Source organism: Tursiops truncatus, chromosome 5 (genome assembly GCF_011762595.2).
Source record: "Tursiops truncatus isolate mTurTru1 chromosome 5, mTurTru1.mat.Y, whole genome shotgun sequence".
NCBI classification, from domain to species: Eukaryota; Metazoa; Chordata; class Mammalia; order Artiodactyla; family Delphinidae; genus Tursiops; species Tursiops truncatus.
In genome coordinates, this window is record NC_047038.1 from 120,331,842 (window position 1) to 120,356,245 (window position 24,404).

The 24,404-nt window shown below is 43.0% G+C and overlaps 1 protein-coding gene and 1 long non-coding RNA gene across 3 annotated transcripts in view; one reads left to right on the top strand and one right to left on the bottom strand.

Annotated features, from left to right (window-relative positions):
• Positions 1 to 4,568, top strand: part of LAMTOR3 (late endosomal/lysosomal adaptor, MAPK and MTOR activator 3) — an 82,967-nt gene extending 78,399 nt beyond the window's left edge. Inside the window, exon 8 of one of the 2 annotated variants that reach the window (XM_073805570.1) lies at positions 4,078 to 4,565. In XM_073805570.1, coding sequence (XP_073661671.1) covers positions 4,078 to 4,406 — 329 coding nt within the window. In that variant the 3' untranslated portion in view covers positions 4,407 to 4,565. Of the gene's footprint in view, positions 1 to 4,077 lie in introns of both variants that reach the window. The other variant, XM_073805571.1, reaches the window with a different exon arrangement.
• A 3,677-nt stretch (positions 4,569 to 8,245) lies between these two features.
• Positions 8,246 to 13,378, bottom strand: LOC117312446 (uncharacterized). Its single transcript, XR_004526764.2, has 2 exons — positions 13,120 to 13,378; positions 8,246 to 12,791 (listed from the first exon to the last, which is right to left on the bottom strand). It is a non-coding gene; the product is annotated as an uncharacterized lncRNA (long non-coding RNA).
• Between the last annotated feature and the right edge of the window lie 11,026 nt (positions 13,379 to 24,404).

The following is a 24,404-nucleotide window of genomic DNA, read 5'->3' on the forward strand; positions in this document are numbered from 1 at the left end:
GCTCTACAGTAGGTCCTTATTAGTTATCTATTTTATGTATAGTAATGTATATATGTCAATCCCAATCTCCCAGTTTATCCCTTCCCTTCTTTCCCCCTTGGTAACCATAAGTTTGTTTTCTACATCTGTGACTCTATTTCTGTTTTGTAAATAGGTTCATTTGTACCCTTTTTTTAGATGCTACATATAAGCGATATTACATGATATTTGTCTTTCTCTGTCTGACTTACTTTACTCAGTATGACAAACTCTAGGTCCACCTATGTCACTGCAAATGGCATTATTTTGTTCTTTTTTATGGCTAATACTCCATTGTATATACGTACCTCATCTTCCTTATCCATTCCTCCGGGTTGAAGACCCTTTTAAATCTTTTCCTAATTTATTCGTCTCTACAGAAAGCTCACATATCACAGCGTTGCTTCACACCTGCTTACCTGGCAAGGGCAGCTCTACTCATGCTCTTCACAGCACAGAGGGAATGGTCCTTTAGCTCCTTTGGTTGGTTAACTGTTAACTGTTACATAAGCATGATCTCTTCTCCATCACTGATGCTGGTGGGAAAGAAAGGATACATTCTGTAAAGGGAAACCATGACTTGGGATTACCATGGACTGAGGTTACCACAGCTTGGGGTTGAGGGACCCTTACTCTGTTTCCCACTGGCTGTTCTCCCCACCCATGAAAAAGAAGAAATTATCATTTCATATTAAATTGGAACAGAGGAACAGCAGAGGAAGAAAGAACTAACCATTGTTTTTCAGCTGCAGGCCGGCTTTCCAAAGGGAAGTCTTCCAGCTCTCCTCCTAATTCTGTGGCCAGCTCACAGCTGCCATATTGCTTTTAAAAGTATGTCAGCTGGAGTTTTATTTCAAGCTGCCACTTCTGTGTTCTCTGCCACAATTATGTGATCACTTACTACAGTATCAAAGGCCAAGGCAATTGGTTGTCTTGAATTAACTGGGACCCTATTTCGTTTTCTTCTCTCGTCTAGATAACCAGTCCTAGCTTCTTTATTGGATAAAGCTGTCTGTATGCGGCTATAACTCGCCAACTTCCAGGTATAAACTTCACTCTGATCCCTTCCTCTCTCAGGAGAGCAGAAAACCAGAAACAAATGAAAGGATTTTCTCTGAAGGGGAAAGGAAGGATATAAACACGTTGGATTTTACTTTCCTAAGCATTCCTACAGAAAATATGGTTTCCTCGGTGATTTAAAGTTCTGAAAACATAGCATCAGCAGACCCAAGGTGTAGGCTCTCAGACGCTCAGGAAATAGTTCATAAAGGTAAATTTTAGTCATTGAGAAATACAAAGCAGCCAAGTGGTGGTGTCAGCTAGGCCTGGGGTAGAGGTGACACTGCATGACTTTTTTTTTTTTTTTTTTTTTATGGTACTGGGGCCTCTCACTGCTGTGGCCTCTCCCGTTGCGGCACACAGGCTCCGGACGCGCAGGCTCAGCGGCCATGGCTCACGGGCCCAGCCGCTCCGTGGCATGTGGGATCTTCCCGGACCGGGACACGAACCCACGTCCCCTGCATCGGCAGGCGGACTCCCAACCACTGCGTCACCAGGGAAGCCCAACAATTTCTTAAATGCTTCTTAATATTGTTTGTGTATCTTCTAAGATATAAAATATCACTTCGATAATTAGGAGATATGAAGTAGAAAACCTCTTTTTAAAAAATTAGAAAGGAGCGTGCTCTTAGTCACCTAACATTAAATCAGAGGCCAGATAGGGTAGAAAGCAGGGGATGGGGTAGGGTGGGTCTGGGGAGTGGGGATGGCCTACCCCTGCCAAGAGGAGCATCTTATCACTGAGGTCGTTCAGAATTGCTGGTGGCTGGTGATAACAAAAGCAGGCTGACTTCTCATGGGGTTTATCATTGTTTCTCATTCCTTACTGGCTATCCTTGGGGTTGGATTGCTCTCACCCCCTCATTTACCCTGCCTTTGTAGCTACTGATACAAGGATTCTTGTATTTGGAGGAAATCGCTTTTAAGATTCCTTTAAACTTTGAGATATTCAGACTTTCTGGAACAATCCTGCAGGGTTGCTGAAGCTCTCCTGCCCACAAGCAGTACGCATTATGCTCTGTGTTGAAGCTGGGGACCATTGCATTCAACAGAACACCTCTTATCGCTGTGATCAATATGCCTTCAAATAGAGCGGTGTTTGTAATAATTTTAAGAAAGCACGTGTACATGTGGTTTAAGAAGAGTGCTTTGTTTTATGTGTCTCCGACTAATTTCCTAGAACGGCAGTATGACTTTGTTCTCAAGTAGTGCAAGCAGATTAAGTGATATTATGTTCCCTTCCGCAAAGTCCTTACTTCAGCGCTCTCTGCCATTTTAACAGACTAGGTCTCAAAAATAAGCAAACATCTGCCTTCAAGGGTTAACGCGACAGGTGCTCTTTGAGCTGGTGAAGGGTGGCACCGTCTGTATGGAAAGGTCATGCTTAACTGTCTTTGCACTGATTGCTGAATAGTGAAAGCACGGACTGAAGTGAAACCTCAAACACACCAGCTTTTGTTTTCCAGCTTGCAAAAATTAGCTGCTACCTCAACAAAGTGAAACTATGTCAGGTTACACACCTTTAGATCTTGTGGGCCTTATTTTAATACTTTTTGTCTTGATCTGAGTTCATTTGAAAAGATTGCTGTACTAACTAATAGGGGCAAATAGCAAAGAGCAAAAATTATTTGACCAGCTGGCCAGCTGAGATATTTCTGAGATATTCTAGCTTCTCTGGAGGCTCCAGGGCAGAACCAGGTTATGAAAATGGGTCAGCCTTGAAATCACCCATAATGCTGTGGGAGTGGCAATGGGGAGTGCAGAGGGAATGGAGTAGCTCAGCTATAATTTCAAAATGTTTGGTCACCCTTAGGGTGGAAATTAATCAACAGGAGAGGTCTTAGAACTTTTCATGGAGAGCATCTTAGAGAGAATCTATTTCAACTCCCCTGTTTAACACGTTGGGCAAATGGGTTGGAACATAATAAAGTACTTGTCTGAGGTCCGGCAGCTGGTCAGTGGTGGAGCTGAGTGAATCTGACTTAGCTCATGGTTCTTTCCTTACTGATTCCAGTGATTCCAAAGCCAGCAAACTTCAGGGTTTTTAAGTCACAAAATGCTTTCTGGGCTAGAATTAAATTCATGCAAATTTATATTTTATATATGATACGCAAACACACACACACACACACACACACACACACATATGATATATATTATTTGTCCATTTGGAGCCTGCATGGAATAAAGATAAACTCTCAAGTGAAAACCAAGGTTTCATGTCCTTATATAACTCTTTTTGAAACTGAATCAATAAAAGTATATTTCTTAAAATAGACCTTAAGATAGAAGCTGTAAGAGTTGACATGATAGAAAAATATAACTTTATTCTAGTTACCGGGTGCTTTAACTTGCAGATCAGCCCTGCCATCCGGGAGCTTTCGGGCTCCCCCTCTCCTTCACCTCCACTGGGCAGGACTCCTGTGGTGAGGATATGCCGCCACTAGGTGGCAGTCATACCGCACCGGTTAGGGGGTTCTGCGGCGGCTGCTTTATCCAGAGTGGAGATTAGATCCATTGCTTTTTCCTCTTATCTATAAAAGTATGCATAGCTCTTTATTAAAGAAGCCGAATTTAAGCACTACTACCCAACACCTCATTTGTAGAAGATATACTAAAAACCAAACCATTAAATGATTCAAGTAACATTCATTACCTCTCTCATCGGGCTTTAAATGGTTCCGTTCATTATTCTGCCTTCCTTGCCTTTAAAGCTTTCCGACCCTTACCAAAAGGATTTGAATGAGTAAAAAGAGATTTGAACCTAAAACTTCAATTGTATACCTAGAAATGATTTTTGTTCCTGCAATTACAATATATTTTAAGTACTTACTTCCCCCCCCAGTTAGTAAATATAAATCTTCAAAGCATCTAATTTTTCATGTAAAATAAAGCATGTGGGTGACTATCAAACTGCTAAAGTAGAAGTCTTTTATTATTAACTGTTAACTATTAAACGGCTAGAGCAGAATCCTTTCACTGAATGAAGTTTCATTTCAGGGACTTCCCTAGTGGCCCAGTGGTTACGAATACGCCTGCCAATGCAGGGGACACAGGTTCGAGCCCTGGTCCGGGAAGATCCCACATGCCGCGGAGCAACTAAAGCCCATGTGCCACAACTACTGAACCTGCGTCCTAGAGCCGGCGAGCCACAACTACTGAGCCCACATGCCACAACTACTGAAGCCCGCGCGCCTGGAGTCCATGCTCTGCAACAAAGAGAGGCCACCGCAATGAGAAGCCCGCGCACTGCAATGAAGAGTAACCCCCGCTCGCCACAACTAGAGGAAACTTGCACGCAGCAACAAATTGAGAGTGGCGCTCATTGACACAGAACATGATTTGGCCACAGCAAGAATTTTGAAGTAGATTGTTTGTCACTGCTCCTTTCTGGCCTATAGGTCTCTGGTTAACTATATAAATGTGAGGTCTTTGGTATTTTAAACATTCTAATGATAATAAAGAGAAGTTTCCCTTAAAATGTAATTGTGTTTTATTTTGGTCTTTTTGGTCTATATTAAGGGGACTATTACAAAGGTGATTTTTTTTCTAGAAGGTTAAGTGGAGTGAGAAAGCAGGAGGAAGGGCAGAATTATGAGGAACTAGAAGAGGGTTTTAGAAAAGAAAAATGAAGGGATCAGGGAAACTAAAAAAGAGGGCCCTTGGCTAAATTGATGAAGTAGGTGACTGTTAAAACAATAATATACCAGAAGTAGAAAGGATGAAGCTGAAGGGAATTTAAGGATCCAAAGGCCATGTAGACGGAAAAATGAATGGCTCCAGAAGACCCTGGAGGGCGGGGAGCTTGGAGTTAGCGCACTGGATAACCAAGACCAAGCACTGGAGCTGGGCTTCTCCCAGGGTGTCCACAGCCTCAAAATCCTAGCCGTGCCCAGGGCCCGGAATCTGCATCCTTGACCATCGCCCCAGGTAATTCTTATACCCTCCAAAAGCTGAGGACTCTTGGAGACTAGGGAAGAGCCTGCAGACCAAGAGTGGTATGGTGACAGATTTGGGGCCTTGCGGGTAAAGGATGAGTGCGGTAAGCCTGGGCCGAGGAAGCTGGGCATGGCGTGCCCGCTGCCCATGTTTGCACCTGTCAACATTCTTCGCCAAGGTAGGCGCAGTCATTCCCTTGAAACATCTGTGTGTGCTGGCTGGCAGTGGGCTGGGGATGGGGAGAAAGGAGAACTTCTAAAAGCAGGAAAGGCCAGGATCTCTTCCTGCTTGCACGGGGGCAGCTAAGTGACGCCAAGTTCTCTTGTGCCCGTGTCTCTCAGCTGCAGCTCAGCTGAGACTCAGCTCTCTGCAGGCGTCAGGGTGTGGTGGCCCCCCGTGAGGATCCCCCTGTGTGCTCCAAGCCTTCTTAGGGGTCAGGGATTATTCAATATCACTGGCAATTTGCGGGCCCTGGAGTCCCATGAAAGGGAATTTGAACTTTATCCAGACTTAGGGTTCAGACACACACATGCCTGACAGACAGGGGCAGAAGCTGGATTTTGGGGAGTGACGAAGGGGGTCCTCAGGGCTCGATGCAGGCAGGTAGCAGTGGCTTTTCCTGACCTCAGCTCAACCTAACCTCTCTCACCCTCTTGCACTTCGTGTCCTGGAAGGAAAGGGCCCGATGACACTCAGTAGTGTAACTGTTTCCTAGGTGACCCACATCCGTTTTGGGGGTATTCATTCCTTTAATTAATTAATTTATGTATTTAACTTTTTATTTTATATTGGAGTGTAGTTGATTAACAATGTTGTGATAGTTTCAGGTGTACAGAAAAGTGATTCAGTTATACATGTACATGTATCTATTCTTTTTCACTCCTTTAATTTAAAAAGTACTTGTTCCAGCCTTCCCCATCCCATATCCTGTGGCAAATCCAAGGATCTCCCCAAGATTACACTTTCGTAGTTACTGCTCTCCTCCACTCTGGCTTCCACTGAAATCTGGGTCACTTTGCCAGCCGGCTGCCTTCTTAGGTCAGGCGATGCTTCCCCTCACTGCACCCCCGACCTCTGGCCACACGTGGTCCTTCGAACTTCACTTCTCCTGCCAAAGAGTTGGAGACAGCAAGCTTTACTGAAGGTTTGCTTGGAGAGATGGAGAGAGACTCATACTGTAGTACAGCTCAGAGAAAATCTTCACATTGAATACTAGGCTCTCTCTGCTGAATGTCTTCTTCAGCCCCTCCCCAGAGCATTACTTGGGGATCAGTTTTGCCGTCTGATCACATTCTCCACCATCTTGCATGAGGCTCCTTTCTTCTCCCAACTTTCTCTGTCCCTGGCCTCCTCTCCAGAAAAGAGGTGGCCACGTGGATGGAGATGTTCTTACCTGAAAAAGAGGTGAGTATCAGAGACCATGAAGCAGATGGCAATGCGCTCCAGGTGACAGTAGAAGAGAGAACAGCTGCTCTGGGCTTGGAGGTCTGGAACGTGTCCACTTTTCCCATGCGCGGTTGGAGACCTGTGTCTGTAGCAGCATTAAACTTCAGAGACTGGAAGCAGAGACTGCCCAAGAATTGAGCGGCAGCTGGAGCAGTAGGTAGAGGCCCGAGTGTCTGTGAGAGACTCCCTTCCCCTTCCAGGACCCTCGAGACAGACACAAGAATGCGGAGTGACTTGGACCGGGCCACTGGCGGGTGGAGGGTGTGGGTCGAGTCAGCACGGGGACAAACTGGTAAAGGGGCTTTACCTAGGACAGCCAAGCTGATGGGCCTTGGAGACATTCAAGTAAATCTACCAGGGAATAGAATGAGGTCCACTTTCTTGTGTCCTCATATCCTCTTTCAACATCCAGAAATGGTCCATTGTCTTTCCGACATGCAAACCCCAAATAAATAAGTATACATTAGGGGCTTCCCTGGTGGCGCAGTGGTTGAGAGTCTGCCTGCCGATGCAGGGGACATGGGTTCGTGCCCGGTCCGGGAAGATCCCACATGCCGCGGAGCGGCTGGGCCCGTGAGCCATGGCCGCTGGGCCTGCGCGTCCGGAGCCTGTGCTCCGCAACGGGAGAGGCCACAACAGTGAGAGGCCTGCGTACTGCAAAAACAAAAACAAAAATAAGTATACATTAAGCTGCTAGTCAGTGCTTCCTAAACTTTAATATGCGTATTTGTCATCCATGGACCTTGTTAAAATACAGACTTTAATTCCAATTCATATATTTCATTTCTCATCAACATCAACCCAGGTGATGGGCCATAGGGTGAACTTTGAGAAGCAAAAGTGTAAGCAACCTGGTGTTCTCCTTGCCAGCACCCCCAGCCCCTACATCTGCAAACAGCAACCAAAAATAGGCACTCAGGGAAAAAGACAATTCTTAGCCCAAAGGGCTAGACGTTCATGGTGGATTGTAGGCTCTAAGGTAAAGCAAGGGCCGTGAGAGTCGGGGGGTCGGGGCAGTGGCTGTCCTGAGACACCTCACTGGATGTCCTTAATGAGAAAATCTATTTCCTCTCATTGGACTGGCCCAGGGACAGCACATATTCATAAATTCCTTTCTCCAAAGCTTTTCCTTCTAAGGGGACTTCTAAGACGTCATGGCGTCTCCTGTGACCGTTCCCTGACCAGTTGGTGACTCTCTTGTAAAGTGGCACACGGTGGCTTTAGCAGGGTTGTTTAGATTCCACACTTGACCTTTTAATTATAAGGTGAAAGGCTTGGACCATTTTCAGAGAATAAGGTAGGGGGATTATTTCCGGGGACTCCTTGGTGACCCTAAATCAGCTGGGAGAGGCAGCCAATTTCACCTGAATCAACAGTGCTACAGAATCCTTCCTTGAAGAGGTCTCCTTCTAAGCACCCAGGAAAATATAACAATGTATCACAGCAAACCTTTGTCCCAGGGTTACTGGCTGGGGCACGACCTGCGGCAGCTGTGCCCAGCCCCAGAGTGACATGTCTGTTTAATCCTCGCCGGTGTGTCAGGTCATCCTTCCAGCTCTTCTTTCATACAGCCGTGTGCAGAGAAACTCCCCAGAGGGTTCTAATTAGAATTTTTCAATCACATCGACAAAATTCAACCAATAGAAATTCACCACCCCGGCCTCAGGAAAGCTAAAAGTCTCCAAGTAAAACCTCGTTTTTAAAAAGATTTTACAGGAAGAAAACAAAGGAGTAGACTTGGGTGGAAATAAAAATAGTCAAACAAAAACAAGGGGCCAACTGGTAGTGGCACAAACTGTTTGTTTATTGAGGATGATATTTAAATGCACAAGTTTGAGAGGAGAAAGTGGCTTTCAGGGACCGGGAAACTCAGCTTGCAGGTTGTGTGTCTGGAGAAATCTCTCAGCAGAAAATGGTCCCACGTGAGTCCAATGTTACTGGATGAAGAATTCACAGAACACTAGAGAGTCACTAGCTTGGGGAAGAAGAGAACAACAGATGTGGCTACGAAGGCTTCTGCTTTTCAGGAAGGGAAAAGGCACACGACAGTATGGAGGATGCCCGATAGCAAACGTGTAACAAGGAGCCAGGTCGGCATAGTTGGGCCCCGGTAATTCACTCACCTTCTATCCAGGAAGGAAATTCATTTGACCTTAAGTGGGTAGTCAAATAAAAAAAATCAGAGGACATGTGAAATACCAATTAAGAAGAGGTCTTGGGACTTTCCTGTTGGTCCCGTGCTTAGGACTTCACTGTGCTTCCACTGCAGGTGGCACAGGTTTGATCCCTGGTGGGAAACTAAGATCCCGCATGCCACACCACGGCCCAAAAAAAGAGAAATAAAAAAAATTTTAAATTTTAAAAAAAGAAGAGGTCTTCCCTCTGTATTTCTGATAGTCATAAAATAAGTTATTCTCTGCAAGTTATCCCATGGAAGCCACTGTAAAACTGATGCTGTCCCCAGTATTCTATTCCCAGCACCAAACCTTGTTAAACAAAAGTGTTTTAGTCGCACTAAAAGTAACTGCGATTACCTAAATTGTTCAAGGTGATTATTTAGATGCTAAGCAAGGACCCCTAAAAGTGGACTGACGGTATCACGTGTCAGGCCCTTTGAAAGCCACCCTGTACCATTCCCTCATCTGATCTCGTGACCTCTGTTTGAAGGTTGGGTATTTTATTATTTCTGAGGTAGAAACAAAAACCCAAGGCTTGCATCTAGAAACGGCAGTGAGAGTGAAACCCTGCTTCAAACTCTGGGTCTATCTGGCTCCAAAGCTCTTGTTCATTCCCACCCTGTTCTCCTGTTGCACCCAAGGAGGTTAGGGCTCCCCAGGGAGTGGAGAAGGCACCTTGCCGGCCTATTGGTGGGTTCACTTTTCCCTGCTTAGGGCTGGTGCCCCAGGCTGCAAATAGACATCTCCGGAGGTGAGATGGTCAGACCTCAGGCAGTGAGGAATCACAGATTGACAGGTACATTTCTCGGGCTTCTACACAACAAAGAGAATACTGTAAACAGCAAACACAATAGTTGTCTGTAAGACAGTTTTAAAAAGAAGATGGAAAAAAATATCGATTTTCAACATCATTCCCCAGCAACTCGTGGAAGGTACCTCCTCCAATTTCCAAAGAATAACCTACTTCTTCTTTCTCTTCCTCACCACTACCTTTTTTCATCCTGATTTTTATAATGATAATACAATCAACCCTTGGAGCTAGACTCATTGAAGGTTTATTTTTAGGCGAGCTTTAAAAGAACTATGCAGCCCACCTGTGGCAATTAAGGATCCTAGAATGCTCCCGTGAGGCTGGTACCCTGCGCGCTGGCTGTCCTCCAGTTCGGGTCACTATATTTAGCCGGACTAAAAGTCCTCCCCTGCCGTAGAGCTTGAGGCCACATTTTCACTTCCTGAGTTTGCATGTGGGGTGACCCATTTTTTAGGGGGGCCCTCCTACCTTCTGAATCTGGCTCTGCCTCTGCTCTGTTTTCAAAGGGCAAGTCATTCACTCCTTGGGACTCAGCCTGACCATCTATAGAGGAGAGTGGTTCATGGACGCCTGCCATGAAACATAGTGAATTCCTGGCAATGACTCTGGAAGTCTGGAGTATTACATGTCAGCAGCGTCTTCCAGCATGGAGGATGGGAAGTAGCATGGGCAGATGATAAGTTTCCACCGAGTGTAGGACCCGGTGGAGCTGGCAGATTTAAACAAGGTTCCACATGAGAGGCCATGGGCTGGGAATGAGCCAGAAAGAGGCCTGGGGCAGAGAGGACTTGACCGGAGAGGGTGTCCAAGGCTCTGAGAAAGGGTCTGTACTTTCCATGCCTAATGTCACACTGCCCCTGTGTCATGGGAATTTGCATCACGGCTAGCTGTAATCACCAACACTCATTCTTATTAGTGGCAAGACGGCATTTTTACAGAGAATGTTATTGTTTGTTTCCCCTCGCTTGGGACGTTCGTGTCTTGAGAATGTTTGGTTTTAGGATCATATACAGCGGTAAAACTCACTCTTGTTAAAAACATCTTCTCAGTCATATATTTGTTCATTTCTTTTGGAAGAGAAACAGTCACAAAGAAAAAACCTCATGTCAGCTTTGTGGAAACTACCTAAAAAATCAAAAAGAGGCGTAGCGAATTTCCTAAGCACGTTTTTCCTTTCAGATGACGTTTTCATTATCCTCAAACTGTAAGGTAATGATATAGTACAGGAATCAAGAACTCTTTTTGGACAAAGAGTTTCCTACGAGGCAAATTTATGCAAGTCTTCTTCTGTAAGTTGAGGCAAACCTCAAACACGCACAAACTCACGTATACACACACACAATTACTCTGAAATCCTACGCTGTAAATATTCCTTTGAAGGTAACAATGATCATAATTGTCAATTGGATCAACACACTGCTCAATAATAACTATGAATAAACATATCAAAATGCCCACATCTGGGTACCAAATTTGCTTTATATTTCTGTGTTTGTCATTCGAGAGTGTATTTTCCAAATCGTGTTTTACAAGTGTTTTCGAAGGAGTAAAAGCAAATGTTATTACCGAAGTTGTTCAAGTTGATTATCTAGATGCTGGGCAAGATCACTTAAAGGTATTAATTCCAGTAATCTGAATCTTTTAAAAGTTTTCAACCAATAAAATCTTTAATAATTGCTCTGGAAATACACGAGCGCATTAACTTTCTCTCAGAGGAATTTGAAACTCTTCAGCAGGAATTCCACCGAATTGCTTTACTTCTGCCATTCCTGAATGAGCTCTTTGGTCAAAGGGCTGCTGCCCGTCCTGTTCCTGAGGCAAGACCTACAGGCTTCTCAGAGCAGAGGTGTGTTCTTGGGGGACCACCTCTTTGGAGCTCCCCAAGATCACAAGTCCCCCTCCTCAGAATCTTTGGGAAAGAGCATGTTTCAAGATGGCATTCAAGGAAGGCATAACGCTTTCTAATTGGCCAAAAGCAATTGCTTATGTAGATAAGGGTCTTAGTAGATGTAATTAAAATAAATGAACCTCATCCCATGCCATCAGGCCAAAGACCTGGTCTCCCCGCTTAAAAGACAAATGCTCGTGGCCTTTGTATCTCTGTTACGAGATTTCCCATAACGTTTGCCTCTACACTCTGCTGAAGTTTTCTAGAAGAAATTTGATCTCAGAATATTTTCCTTCTTCTTGTTTTTAGTTTGGAAGGTTCACCAGAACTGAAACTTATATTTCCCCAATTGTTAACTTTCCAAACAGAGGAACAGAAAACAAACAAAAGATCACCCTAAGTGTTCCCAAATATCTGCACTAGCAGCCGTCACCTCTGTCAAGTGCTGTGAGAGAACGAGGGAGTATCTCTCATCACCCCTGGGTGACCGCTACCCTGATGGTCACCAGGCAGCTGAAGAGCAAGTGTGTCTCTCAGTGTCTCCCTTCATGACCTGGTTCTGGTTATTTCCCTCTTCCTCATTTGCAACTATTTTTATTCTCCCAGTTACTGGATTTGAAGTCAGATCCTTGGCCAGCCTTAGTCTACTCATAGCTAGTTGTGGTCTGGAAAGTTCTAGAAGGTCTGTAAATTTAAGTTTCTTTACTTGTGAATAGGGTTGAGGTCCCATCCATGAGATGGGATGTTAGCGAAAAGCGTGGTGGAAGATGGCCTTCAAACATCAACTCCAGCTAGATTCGGGGCCATGCTCTCCTCCTCTCTGTACCTTGTACTGAATCAGCCTCTTTTTTAGCCCTTCTCAACCTCTCTGGACCAGGTCAGGCCTCCATCATCTCACTCTAGGAATAAGGTGAATGCTAGTCCTAACTGGCCTTTTTAAAAATCTCCCATCCAGCATTCCCGTTCCTGATAGCATATGTAGGGGAGGGAAAAGTTATTTTCTTTCCACCCACCTTAGGATTATTGAATGGGGCCCTGTAAGTTAGACTGACAAATAAGAGGAGAGTGGGGAGCTTTTCTCGTGTCTGCTTTTTCTCAGTTGCCTTCAGCTCAAAATAATCCACATGCCCAAGTGGCCTATTTTGGGGTGGCATATTCTGCCATCCTTCACATACTAATATTTACATACTATGTTTACATGCTATATCCTCCTCAAAACTTTGAGTCACTCTTTATTATTTGTATATTATTATTTGTATATAGCCAGGCATTCGACTTCCCCGTCATCTAACTTCAACCTACCTTGGAAAACATTTTACATTATATCCCCTCCAACCACACCGGGCTCCCGATCCTTTCCAAATACACCTTGCATTTGCATATTCTGGTACTTCTGTTAACACACTTCCAGTATGGTCGAATGTTTCTCTTCCCAGTCAGAATATTGTCTGTTCTGCCAAATACAAGTCAAAAGATACTTATGAGGAGTCATCCCTGATACTTTCCCTCAGAATTAATCACTCGACTCCCTGCTTCCCTTGGCATATTCTGTACCTGTCTTACTCTGACTTACTCTGCCCTGCTGAGATACCAGAGAAGATTTTACACTGTTTGAAGACATCAGTTGCCTCGTTCACCTTTGTGTTTCCCTTTTTCCCTCAAACATTTGCAGAGAGCCTTGCACAGACTAAATAAATGCTCAGTAAACATGCTTGACAAATTGAAAAAGTAATAACACAGCAATAAGAAAGCATAATAAGTTGTACCTTTGCCTGACTTACTTAGAGTTACACAGGAGCTCAGAGAGACCCAGCATCGTTCCAAAAGTCATTGAACCCGGGACAGATAGCCTGGAGTCACTTTCTCCAGGTCCTGAGCTCAACGGCGTTGTACTATTATAACCTCGTGTTTCTTTTGGGACAGAATATCAGGTTCAGATGTAGCCATCGACTGTGACAGTTAATTAAGTACAGATGTCCTCAGAAGCCATCTGTAGAGAAGGTGATCTTGGGCCTGTCGCGCTCGCTAATCCCTGAGGCTGCGGAGGAAGACCGTGTCATTTTAAATCAGTTTGGCTAGCAGAAGCTTTGTTGAGACACGTTCTCCTCCTCAGTAAGCAAAGGTAACTGATATCTGTGTGCTTATACGTGCCCAGACAGGCTGCCAGTCCCAAACAGTCAATTAAAATTATCCTTCTTGGGGGATCTATTTGAATCTGACATTTGCTCATTTATTTTTTTCAAAATCTAATGGAAAAAAATCAAGAGACTGCTCACAAGTATTCTGGAGATAGATGTCCACGTCTTCTCTCACTTGACACACATGGGCCTCAGTGTTGGGGTGCTTTCAGAGTCCTGTGAGGGCCAGGCACCCACACATCTTGGAGGGAAAGGCTGGAGGCTGAAGATTTTTCTCCTCCATTGAGAATTCCAGGAAAGATGTCCATGCTTTTGCCTATGCTATTTCTCTTGACTACAGTGCCTTCCTGCCTACCCTATCAACCCTAATCCCAAGCACTGCTAAAGTTCAGTCTAAAATACTGTTTCTTTCCCTGAGGCCTTCCCTGATTTTGCAGCCCACACTTCTGTCTTTTCTCTGAACTGCTCTTACACTTCTCATCAGTACCACCCAATTTGCATGTCTTGGCCTTTCACTGTCTTAAAGATCCTAGTTAGTTTGATCTTCGCTGCCAGAAGGCAGGCATTTTTAGGGCTGAGGTCACGTATCTCTTTTGTCTCCCACCATGGTCTCACTTGGCAAATACATCTCGGAAGCCATTGAAATCAAGTCGGAAGCTTCGACTGCTAGAACAGTCTCTTGATCACCCTGATTCCTAAAAATCCTTTAGAAACCAAAAATAAAACTGAATTGTTGCTTAAAAATATATTTGCCTAAAGACCAAAAATATTCCAACAACAACTCTCACACCAATGACAGCTTAAATAATTTGTGGATGGTTCCTTACCCAGCATGAGTAACATTCATAGAATCTCAATGGGAGAGACTTTAAGGAAGGCACAGTTTTTACTCTTGTGAGTCACATGATGGAGAGGAAAGTAGCCGCCAGAGAGGTCCTTCAAAAGGGGCAGGATGAGCTCAGGGGCTTTTGGGGACATCTTGAACCAGAAGAGGCTGGATGCTTAAAATCATTTCTGAAACTTCTGCAAGACATATGTTTTAAAATACAGAATTTCTAACTGTCTCTCATCAAGTTTAGAATATGGTTCAACCTTTGGAGATTAAGAAATCTATTACTGTTTATCCTTAGCATCCTACTAAAGTATAACGGTTTTAGTATTGTTTGGAATTTCATTTTTATGTAGAAAGCATGACTCTCTGGATTTACTAGGAAAGCAGACAACGTACATTGGCCACAGCAAGGCACTGAGTACTTTGATTATTAATTCCATTGAGATGAAACCAAAGGAATGGTTGTAGCACTTCAAATTCTGTGAAGGAAGAAGAGATGTGTGGAAGAATAGAATTTCATTGCTGGAACAAATCTTGTTGAATGGGTGTGAGGGGAACCCACACCCATTGGAACAGCAAAGTAATTAGATTTGTTTTACATTTATTAGCTTTATTTTATCAAGGAAAGGGGATGATAAAAAGAGCCATTGACAGGGGGAAAAAAAAAAACTTCTCATCCTCTTTCAGAACTGATTAGGGGTTTTAAATGGTATTATGCAGTGGTTAAATCTGGTGTGATAAGTTAATATTGGGCTGGCCAAAAAGTTCATTCGGGTTTTTCTGTAACATCTTCTGGAAAACCCCGAATGAACTTTTTGGCCAACCCAAGAGCACCAGTAAAACTATCAGAAAAAGTGTTACATTACAGTGTGCTGTAAACTGTGGAAAGGGGAAGATGAAGTTAATAATATCACCAAAGATGTCATTTAGGAAGAAGTGGTAAAGTGTGGGTTCAAGTGCATGGCTGTGTGCTTAACCACTGTGCTTTTCTGCTTCCCAAAGCTGAGAGTCCAGGGAATAAAGGCGCTTCAAGCCATTAAAGATGTATTAGACACGTGGAGGATGGTTAAAGGGAACCTTGATATGCCATTCAGAGGGGATGAGGCAGCAGAAGAAATTCGGAAATCAAAATGTGGAAAAAAGATCTTAGGACTGGATCAGAAAAGCTTTCAGAAAACAGGATAAAATTGGTCACGTGGCGCCTGGTGCCAAATCTCTCTCCCAATGGCCAAGTTTGTCTGGGTGGTGGGGCGATCTATAGAGGGGATCTTATTTTGACCACATAGTAGAGCACGGTTGGCGGCTCGTGTACCCATGTGTAGGCCACCAGAGGATAGCACTCTTTTATTTCTAAGGCAAGAGATGACAACAAGGAAAGCAAGTTTTTCCAGTTCTGCAAAAAGGTGTGGGCAAGGGTGTGTTAGTCTAGGAGATTTGCTAACAGAGAAAGGCACCTCTATGAAAGAATCCTAGGAGGTGAATGAAGGACAAGGGTAAAAGTCCCCAAAGAGAAAATCAGGGAAGTGTATCATAGAAAAATTGTTAGGATCCCAGCTATAATGACATTTCATTAAGAAGTCTTTCTTGACCATTCTAAGTAGGTCTCCTCTTTTATTCTCCTCAGTGATCCTTGGTTATTTCCTTCCTGGCACTTAACCCAATTGAAACAACATATATTTCCTTATTGCTCCTTGAGATCTGGGATGATGTCTATTTTGTTCATCATTGGATACATAGAGATAACACACCTGTGCCTGGCACATAATATAAGCTCAACAAACAGTATTTGTCAGATGAATGGATAAAAGGAGCTCCAAACAACTGCTTTATACTATATAAAGAAGAGCCTTAGGAAGGAGTGGACTTGAGGATGAGGCATGAGCTCAGGAAATAGAGGGGCTTAGACGGCAGAAATACAAGGAAAACTCACATAGCTCTCTGCTGGCTACAGGCAGTGAAGCATTCAGGGCCTACAGCATACTCTGACCAAAAGATGGAGAAGGCTGGAGGAAAGAACAATGCAGGGTCTCTGAATTCTTTGAATACAAATTGGTCAGGTGTGAGCAAATTGAAGGAGGAAAAGAAACACACAGAATCACATTTGCATGAATGGGGTTATTGATCTAGTGGAAATGCCTAAGTCAGAGATTTGTAAAGATTCAGAAGAGCCAACTGGAAGGACAGGACACATTCCAGATGAAATAAAAAGGAAAGGAAAATAGTGAAAACTTGATACTGCAGTTATAGGAAGTGGTTATTATACACCTATGGAAAGTTCTTGGTAATTGGGAAATGTACAGATATTGTAATTAAATAATTTTTTGTATTATAATTTACATATTTAAATATGTAATTACAATGTAATTTAATGTAAATTTGAATACAATGTAAATTTAAATACATGTTACATATTTAAAGCTGTGTAATGATGTACATAAAATAACCTAAAAAGCATTATAGAAATGTCAGCAATTTTTTTCTTTTAATTTCGAGCAGCAAGAAAGACCTATCATTAATGTGAGCGCTCCTTAGGGAGATGAGGTGCCCTTGCCAGCTGAACAGCCTTTAGGCATGGGACTCTTTTTCTCACAGAAATATTCTAAGTGAAGCAACAAGGTGCTTGCTCAGGAGAGAAGGGGCACTGCAGAAACAAAAAAGAGTAAAGTTTGAAACTCATCTAGTTACAATTCTTCATTACTTTCCCACCCCAAGCAAGAAAAAGTGCAAATTCTTCAACCTGGAATTAATACAAAGTTGTCTGTGACTGCCTCCCTCTGATAGATGGTGGAACCATATGAAATTGTCATTTCTGTAGGTCAAAATGCTTGACTCTAGCCATGTTTTATGGGTAACCTAAAACTTCTCTGGCCTCATCTACTGTCATTTCCTCACTCATACGTCACATGAGGGGGTAAATTCCTTTGCTGGAATGCAGGTGTCCATCCTCTCCCCTGGCCTGATCAATTTCTACACATCTTTCACATCTTAGGTCTGGTGGAGAATTCCTCCAGATCTCTCCAAACTGCAGACTGCTAAATTGTTCCCTCTCTGTGTTCCCATAGCAACCGGTGGGAGGACTAGCCGGAGCACTCCGGCATCGGGTTGAAATGACGTGTTTGTGCTCCAGCTGTCCCCAGGAGACCATCAGGTGTCTGAGGGCATCTTTGTCTCCCCTCTGCCTGGCAAGGCACATTCCACTTGTTGAACTGAGTGGAATGGAGCAAAACTAGCAGGCCCTTAACAAATAAGGATCGTTAATCAATTAAGCTGACTTTGGATTTTAATGCTGTGTTTGAGTTTCAGAAGACTTTGGGTATCTGAACCTGGCCAGTATTTTCGTATGCTAATAAATGTGATTTGAGACTGAGGCATTAATTAAATGAAGAGACATTTTTGAGACTTGGAGGACAGAATAAGCCAAAGGCTAGTACTTTTAGCCACAATATTTATATCATAGTAAATGATTTGAGTAAAGGATTTCTGGAGTTGTATTACGGGAGAAGAGCATTTTTATAGTATAAATAATGCAAACATTCATTTCCAAGTTCTCTGAATGTGCAACATTGCTTTTTCCTGAACCTCTGTACATACAGAAATGCATAGATGAAGATGAGATAATTCAGCCCCGCTTTCCTAACAATGTCCTTCTAAGAAGAGATTGTAGGCAAAGAATAATATTAGTGTAGATCAAAAATAATTCTCTGTTATCATTAGAGCCACCCAGCTGTGAAACCGTATGTGGTGTGGGAACAGACATATGCATTGGTCTGCTGGGAGAGGTAAGCAAGCTTTTACTCACGCCAGGATAGAATGTTGCCACATAGCGCTGTCCTGCCTGGCAGAGAAGTAGACCACAAAGCAGCCCGCAGACACGTCTGCTCTTTGGTCGCGTAGTTGTGTGGGGCTCCTGGAGAGGAGAGCACAGAGAGACAAAGAGGGAGGCAGCCATTCACCCACACACTCATCACGGGGGCCGGGCCTGCCACGCTGTAGGCTAGAAACAGGCTCCACAGACTCGAAGAACCGCTGTGAAAGAACAGATCACAGGCTTAAACGGGGGCAACTATTGGAACACCGCTCCTAGATCCTGTGCCAGACGGAAGGTTTTCCCAGAGGAAGCCTCACCGTGGCATCTCTCCTTTCCTTGAAACACCCATCCCGAGTGGTAAGCCATTGTGCCCACCCACGTGTGTCAGGAGCCTTGTCCCCAGCATGGCACCAGCCAGAGCAATTAGTAAAGATTTTTCAATAGTTAAAACTGCCTTGCGCAGGAAGATGAGGAAATGAAGAGAAGAAGGGGAAGAGCAGGCCCTGTGCAGAAGCAGCATGAGGACACCCAGGCTGCAACATATCCTGTGCTCAGAAGGGGCTTCATGCCTGGATATTGAAGCTACCTTTGTGGAGGAGGCTTACAGGATTCATGGCTCTTACCGCAATTGGGAAAATCTAAATATAGCGGACACTATTTTTTTCTCCTCTTCTTCCTCCCAGCTTCTTCCCTCTTCCTTCAGAGTTGTGTGGCTCAAAGCAGAGGAAGCAAGATGACCTTTCTGAATTCAGCTGCATGGAGTCTGATTTTACTACCACGCCTGTTTGCCTATCCATAAGGATCCCACATGCACCCCCATTCTCCTTTTACCTTCCCTCCGAGTTCCTTAAGTGTCTGGTTTATCTCCCACTTTCTTTTGTGGCTCTCACTCATCATCTGTGTCATGACCTCTAACAGATTCCTCTAGGCCTGGACCAGGAGCCTTTTCCTAGTTTTTCATACGATACCTTTTCTAATGATGGTGGTGGTGACGGTGATGGTGATGATGCATTTTACTTAGCCACTGTTTACTGAACATCTATTCTATGCCACACACTGCTGTGAGAAATTTGCATACATTATTTACTCTTATTGACTCCTTATCTAATTTTTATTCTCTGTACATCTCATTGAATTAGGTATTACCCTTTCCATCTTTCAGATGAGGTAACTGAGGGTGAGGGAGAAGTTTGGTCACTTCCAGTTGTCATATCATCAGTAACTAGCAAAGCTGCATTTGATTTGTGTTCTGTGTGACCTCAAAGCTCAGGCTCCTCCTTCTTGACAGCTTTCGTGACAGGTGGTTACATGTGGTTCTCCACTGTCATCTCTTTTAGTTCCTCTTACTTCTGAGTTGGCTTCACGGACTTCTGTTTCGAAGTATCCTACTTATTTCACTAGTACTTCTGTGTGGCCATTTCCACATTTGCCTTTCTGTTCTAACTCCCATTCAGAGTACACCACTACCTAGCGCTCTCAGAGGATGTTCTCAGAATATTTTTCCCAGAGCTTTATAGGAAGACAAAATATCTGATCATTTTTCTTAAGCCTCCACTAATTTAGATTTTTTTCTATAACTTTGAAAGTCCTCATAATTTGTCCTGTTCCCTAATTACACAATCTTTATGTCAAATTTCAATCTTTTCTATAGCAATGTACTAGGGAAATACAAATATTATGTGTTTGAATTTTCCTGAACCGAGCTCCCCTATATCCTCCAAAGGAATCCATTTGCTACCTCTGACTGATTCACTTAGGAAGGTTTCGAATTGTAGCATCAGGAATATCAAGAGAAAGAAAGAATTAATATTCCTCTTCTGGCATCCAAAATATGATTTTGTAATGATAATTTTGAAAGCTAGGCATTTTGGAGAAAGAAAATTATAAAATTCCTTTATACTCACCTTTAGCATATCAAGAACCAGGCTTGCTGTACTTGTTCATAAAGATGGCTTTAAGGAAAGTCCCGATCTGATAGAATGAAGAAGGGAGGAAAGCCTTCCTCCTTCTAAGGGGGATGGACTGAGGGGGAAGAAAGGAGCTTTCAGAGGGTGACAGAGAAAGAACAACCCAGAGGAGTCCTACATCCTTGAGTGTGCTGGAGAAAAGCTACAAGGCTCTATGAGAAGCCAACCTTGGGACCATTTCCAACAAGATTTGGAGAGATGGTGGAAGGGTACCAGCAGGAGTGAGCTTAAGAGATAAAACCTCTTATCTAAAATGGTCAAACTTATAGAAGCAGAAAGTAGAGTGATGGTTGCCAGGGCTTAGGGAACGGGGGAAATGGATATAAAGTTTCAGTAATGCAAGATGAGTAAGTTTTAGGGATCTGCCGTACAACATTGTGTTTAAGTGCACTCAAAATTTTGCTAAGAGGGTAGATCTCATGTTATCTGTTCTCAACACAATAAAAAAAGAGGTAATACTCCAGTTTACACAGATTATTCATGTGGTGCAGATGTGCCCAGGTGCTGACTTATAGGAGCACAGTTGTTCTTAGAACATCATTGATCTGTAGAGCCTGGGGTTGGGAAGAAGCGGTCACTGAGAATGAGGATCCCAGTGGCCAAAGACCATGTGGCAATGGAAGACTTTATCCAAAAAGTCAGCTAAGACTCATTGCACCTCAGTGTTCACTGGTCCAAGGAGCACCTGAGACCAGCCACTCTGCAGCAGAGCGTGGCAAGATCTAGAGGACTCTGTGTGGATTCATGTCTTACCCACCATTCCCCCAACCATGAGGTCATGTGAGCCAGACCTCCTTCCTGTAAATGTGAGGCCATCCTGAAAAGGACTAAGGAGAAGAAAAGACATTTGAGAGACTAAGCAATTCTAATTATGAAATCAACTCAGGCCCCTTAGAGGAAAAAAATCACAGAATATATGCACAAAAAGAAGAAAACAACAAAATTCACACAATCCCATACAATCAGAGAGATCAACTTTTAACATCTTGCAGCAGATCATTTTCAATGTCGTATCCTCATTTATCTCTCCCTTCTGAGTTTTCTCTCCCTCTCTCACTCTTTTTTCCTGTGGCTCTGCTGTTGACTATCATAAGACCTTGAGAACACTCATCATTTGTAAAATGAAGGTAATAGTAATATCTACTTCATAGAACTGTTTTAGAGTTAAGTATGAAAATGCACCAAAATGCTAGTACATAGTAAATACTGAATACATTTTAGCTGTTGAGTTTTTTTTAACAGTGTGTAACTTACATATTATTTTTCAAGTTAAGAATGTATAGTGAATATCTTTTAATTGCAATGATACTTTTTCTATAACATCCCTCTAAAGAGTTGCATAATACTCAAGCATATGGCTGGGCTATAATTGATGTAACCAATCCTCTATTGTTGGGCATTGAGGTTATTTCTGACTCTTCACTCTTACAAACAGTTCTCATGCAAATATTCTTAGAAGTACATATTTGGAGCAAATCTTGAACTGTTTCTTTAGGTTAAATTTCCAGAAGTGCAATTTCTTGGTTAAAGTACAGGCACATTGGGCTTCCCTGGTGGCGCAGTGGTTGAGAGTCCGCCTGCCGATGCAGGGTACACGGGTTTGTGCCCCAGTCCGGGAGGATCCCACATGCCGCGGAGCGGCTGGGCCCGTGAGCCATGGTCGCTGAGCCTGCGCGTCCGGAGCCTGTGCTCCGCAACGGGAGAGGCCACAACAGTGAGAGGCCCGCGTACCGCAAAAAAAAAAAAAAAAAAGTACAGGCACATTTTAAAACTTTGAATACATATTTTCATATTGCTTTCCAGTAAGTGCTGAACTCAAAATTGAGATGCTTTTTAACAAATTCAGCAAAACATGTCTGAGTATGTATCATTCTTCTTCCTTGACAATGTAACTATGATTCAAGGCAAGGTACAGTTCTGCTGTGAATCTTAGAAACTCTCCCTGGAACAAGAAGTGTGACACACCTTTCCAGGTAGAGTGAAATCTGAGAGAACCAGGGAAGGAGGTTCTCAGTTACCCCTGGTCTTTGATTGCCAGATGTCATCATTTCCTTGCAGATGCAACAGACACACCTGTCTTTTCTCTGTAAATCATTTTGTAAAGGTTCTTGTTTGAAAGATACCTGTGTTTTAATACCTGCTAGCATTCTACATCATTATGTTATATTCTGACTTAAAAAAAAAAAACCTATTACCCTGATAACCCCTCTGGTCTTGAGTTTAGCTCTCAAGCCCACATTGATCATCACGGCTATGACTTCCTTAGGGAGTACTCACAGGAGCAAGAACAGTCGGCTTTGTGCATGGAAAGACTGAAAGTCACTAATCTACAGAACTTAATTTAGCAACAACCTGCAAAAGATATTTAGCAACTAATGAAGCTTAACTGAACCTTCCCTGGGGTTGGTTCTCCTGGCTTAGCTATAACTGTGCAAAGCCTTTCTTTTGCATCTGTTACACCCAGGAGGCCAGAGAGAGAAAGACCAACAACATGAGACAAACAGAGTCAGCTCTTCTGCTGTCTCCCTGCTGCCCTACTTAGGAAGGTAGTGCTATTCAGTCTCAGAAATGAACACACACTTTCTCAGACAGGCATTTATGGTCCTTCTCTCCAGATTAAAGGCCTATGGGATAGCAATTACCAGACGCAACTGATTTAGCTGTCTCATGACAAACCTTGACGCAGAAACATATTGTCCTCTAAAATAATGATGACTTCTTGATCACTTGATTCAGATGTTTTAATATTAGATTCTAATATTAAATTTCTAATATGAAAAGATTTCTTTTGTGATGTAAGTTGTGCCTTGACGGTATTAACATTCTTAAATGAATTAAGTAGTTCAACAAATTCTTGGTAAACATCTCTGATGGGCAGAGTACATTTCAGCAATGCAAATATCTTTCTCTCAAATGAACTCAGAGTCTGAAATAGACAAAATGTAAACTAATAATTAAAATATAAGGTAGAAAATGATGTTGTCACAGGAGACATATACTTTAAGTATCCCAGGATGTCAGAGGAGAGGGTGATGGTATCCAACAGGATGAAATCGAAGAGAGCTTGCTGAAGGAAGAGGCATTCTGGATGTGCATGGGCCTGTTGAGATAAAAGCAAAGGCATGCAGGTGGCAGGGAATAAGCGAACCTTGGAACTGTGGGCTGTTTTTTTGATTAACACATGGAATGTGTGAAGAAGTGTGGGGATGTGGTGGGATACAGTTAGGAAGGTATAGAAGCCAAACATGTATACATAGAATGTCAACATTGCCAGGGCCTTTAATCTGGGATTGCTCGTTTCTGTTTGCTTATTTGATGTCTGAGGAAAATGAGGTTCAGAAAGAGTGTTTGGTTGAATTAAGAGTAAGAAAAATCTAGGTTAGAGCCATAAAGGACTCAACCCTGCAGGGAGTGTAAAAGGAGAAGAAATGGGAGGAGAGAGGGTCGTTCAGAGTCCAGCCGCTGAGAACTTCCCAGTGGAGGGCATCTAAATGATTTCTTAATTTAATTTAATTTTTAAATTTTAATTGCCTGAAAAATAAAACCATTTACATAATTCATAAATCCAAATAACATCGAGGACACAGTGAAATGTTGTGGTTCAACTTCTGCCCCATTCACTCCATGGCACACTCCCCCTCACCCCTACCATCCCCACCAGGTAATTGCCTTTTTACTTTCTAGTGCTTCTTTCCAGTATTTGTGCAAATACAAACCAAAAGTAATTTATATTTTATTTTCTGCCTTCCTTCCAAAAATATTTTAATAGTGATGTCTAGTATTCAACTTAAGTTATTTGAGCTGTGAGGCAAATTCTTGAAATTTGGTAAAGTCTGTTTCACACAACAGTGTTGTATGAAGTATTTATGTGTGTTGTGTGTGTGTGTGTGTGTGTGTGTGTGTGTGTGTGTGTCAAGGGAAGGGACAGAGTTCCATATCTGGGTTGACATGATGTGGAACCATAACAGGTGTGGGATGGAGAGGTAATCCGTACCCTGAGTTAATTCAGCAGAAGCAAAATGAAGCCAGAGGTGACTGTGAGAACATAAACCCACCAGGAATTGGTAGGAATCTTGGGAAGGATGTTGGATCTTCCACAAAAATGTGTAGCAGTGGTTTGAGTCAATCTTATTTAGCCTTTAAGGGACAGAGCAGCCTCAGCTGATATCTGAATTATACACTATTGCACTCAACTAATCCCTAATTAATTATTAACTGGTGTTCTGAGACTTGGTGATAAAGCATCATCATTGCCAAGCTGAGAGGCTTAGATACTTTCTGCAGGCAAATGAGGACTCATTGAAAAGTTTTGAACATGGGA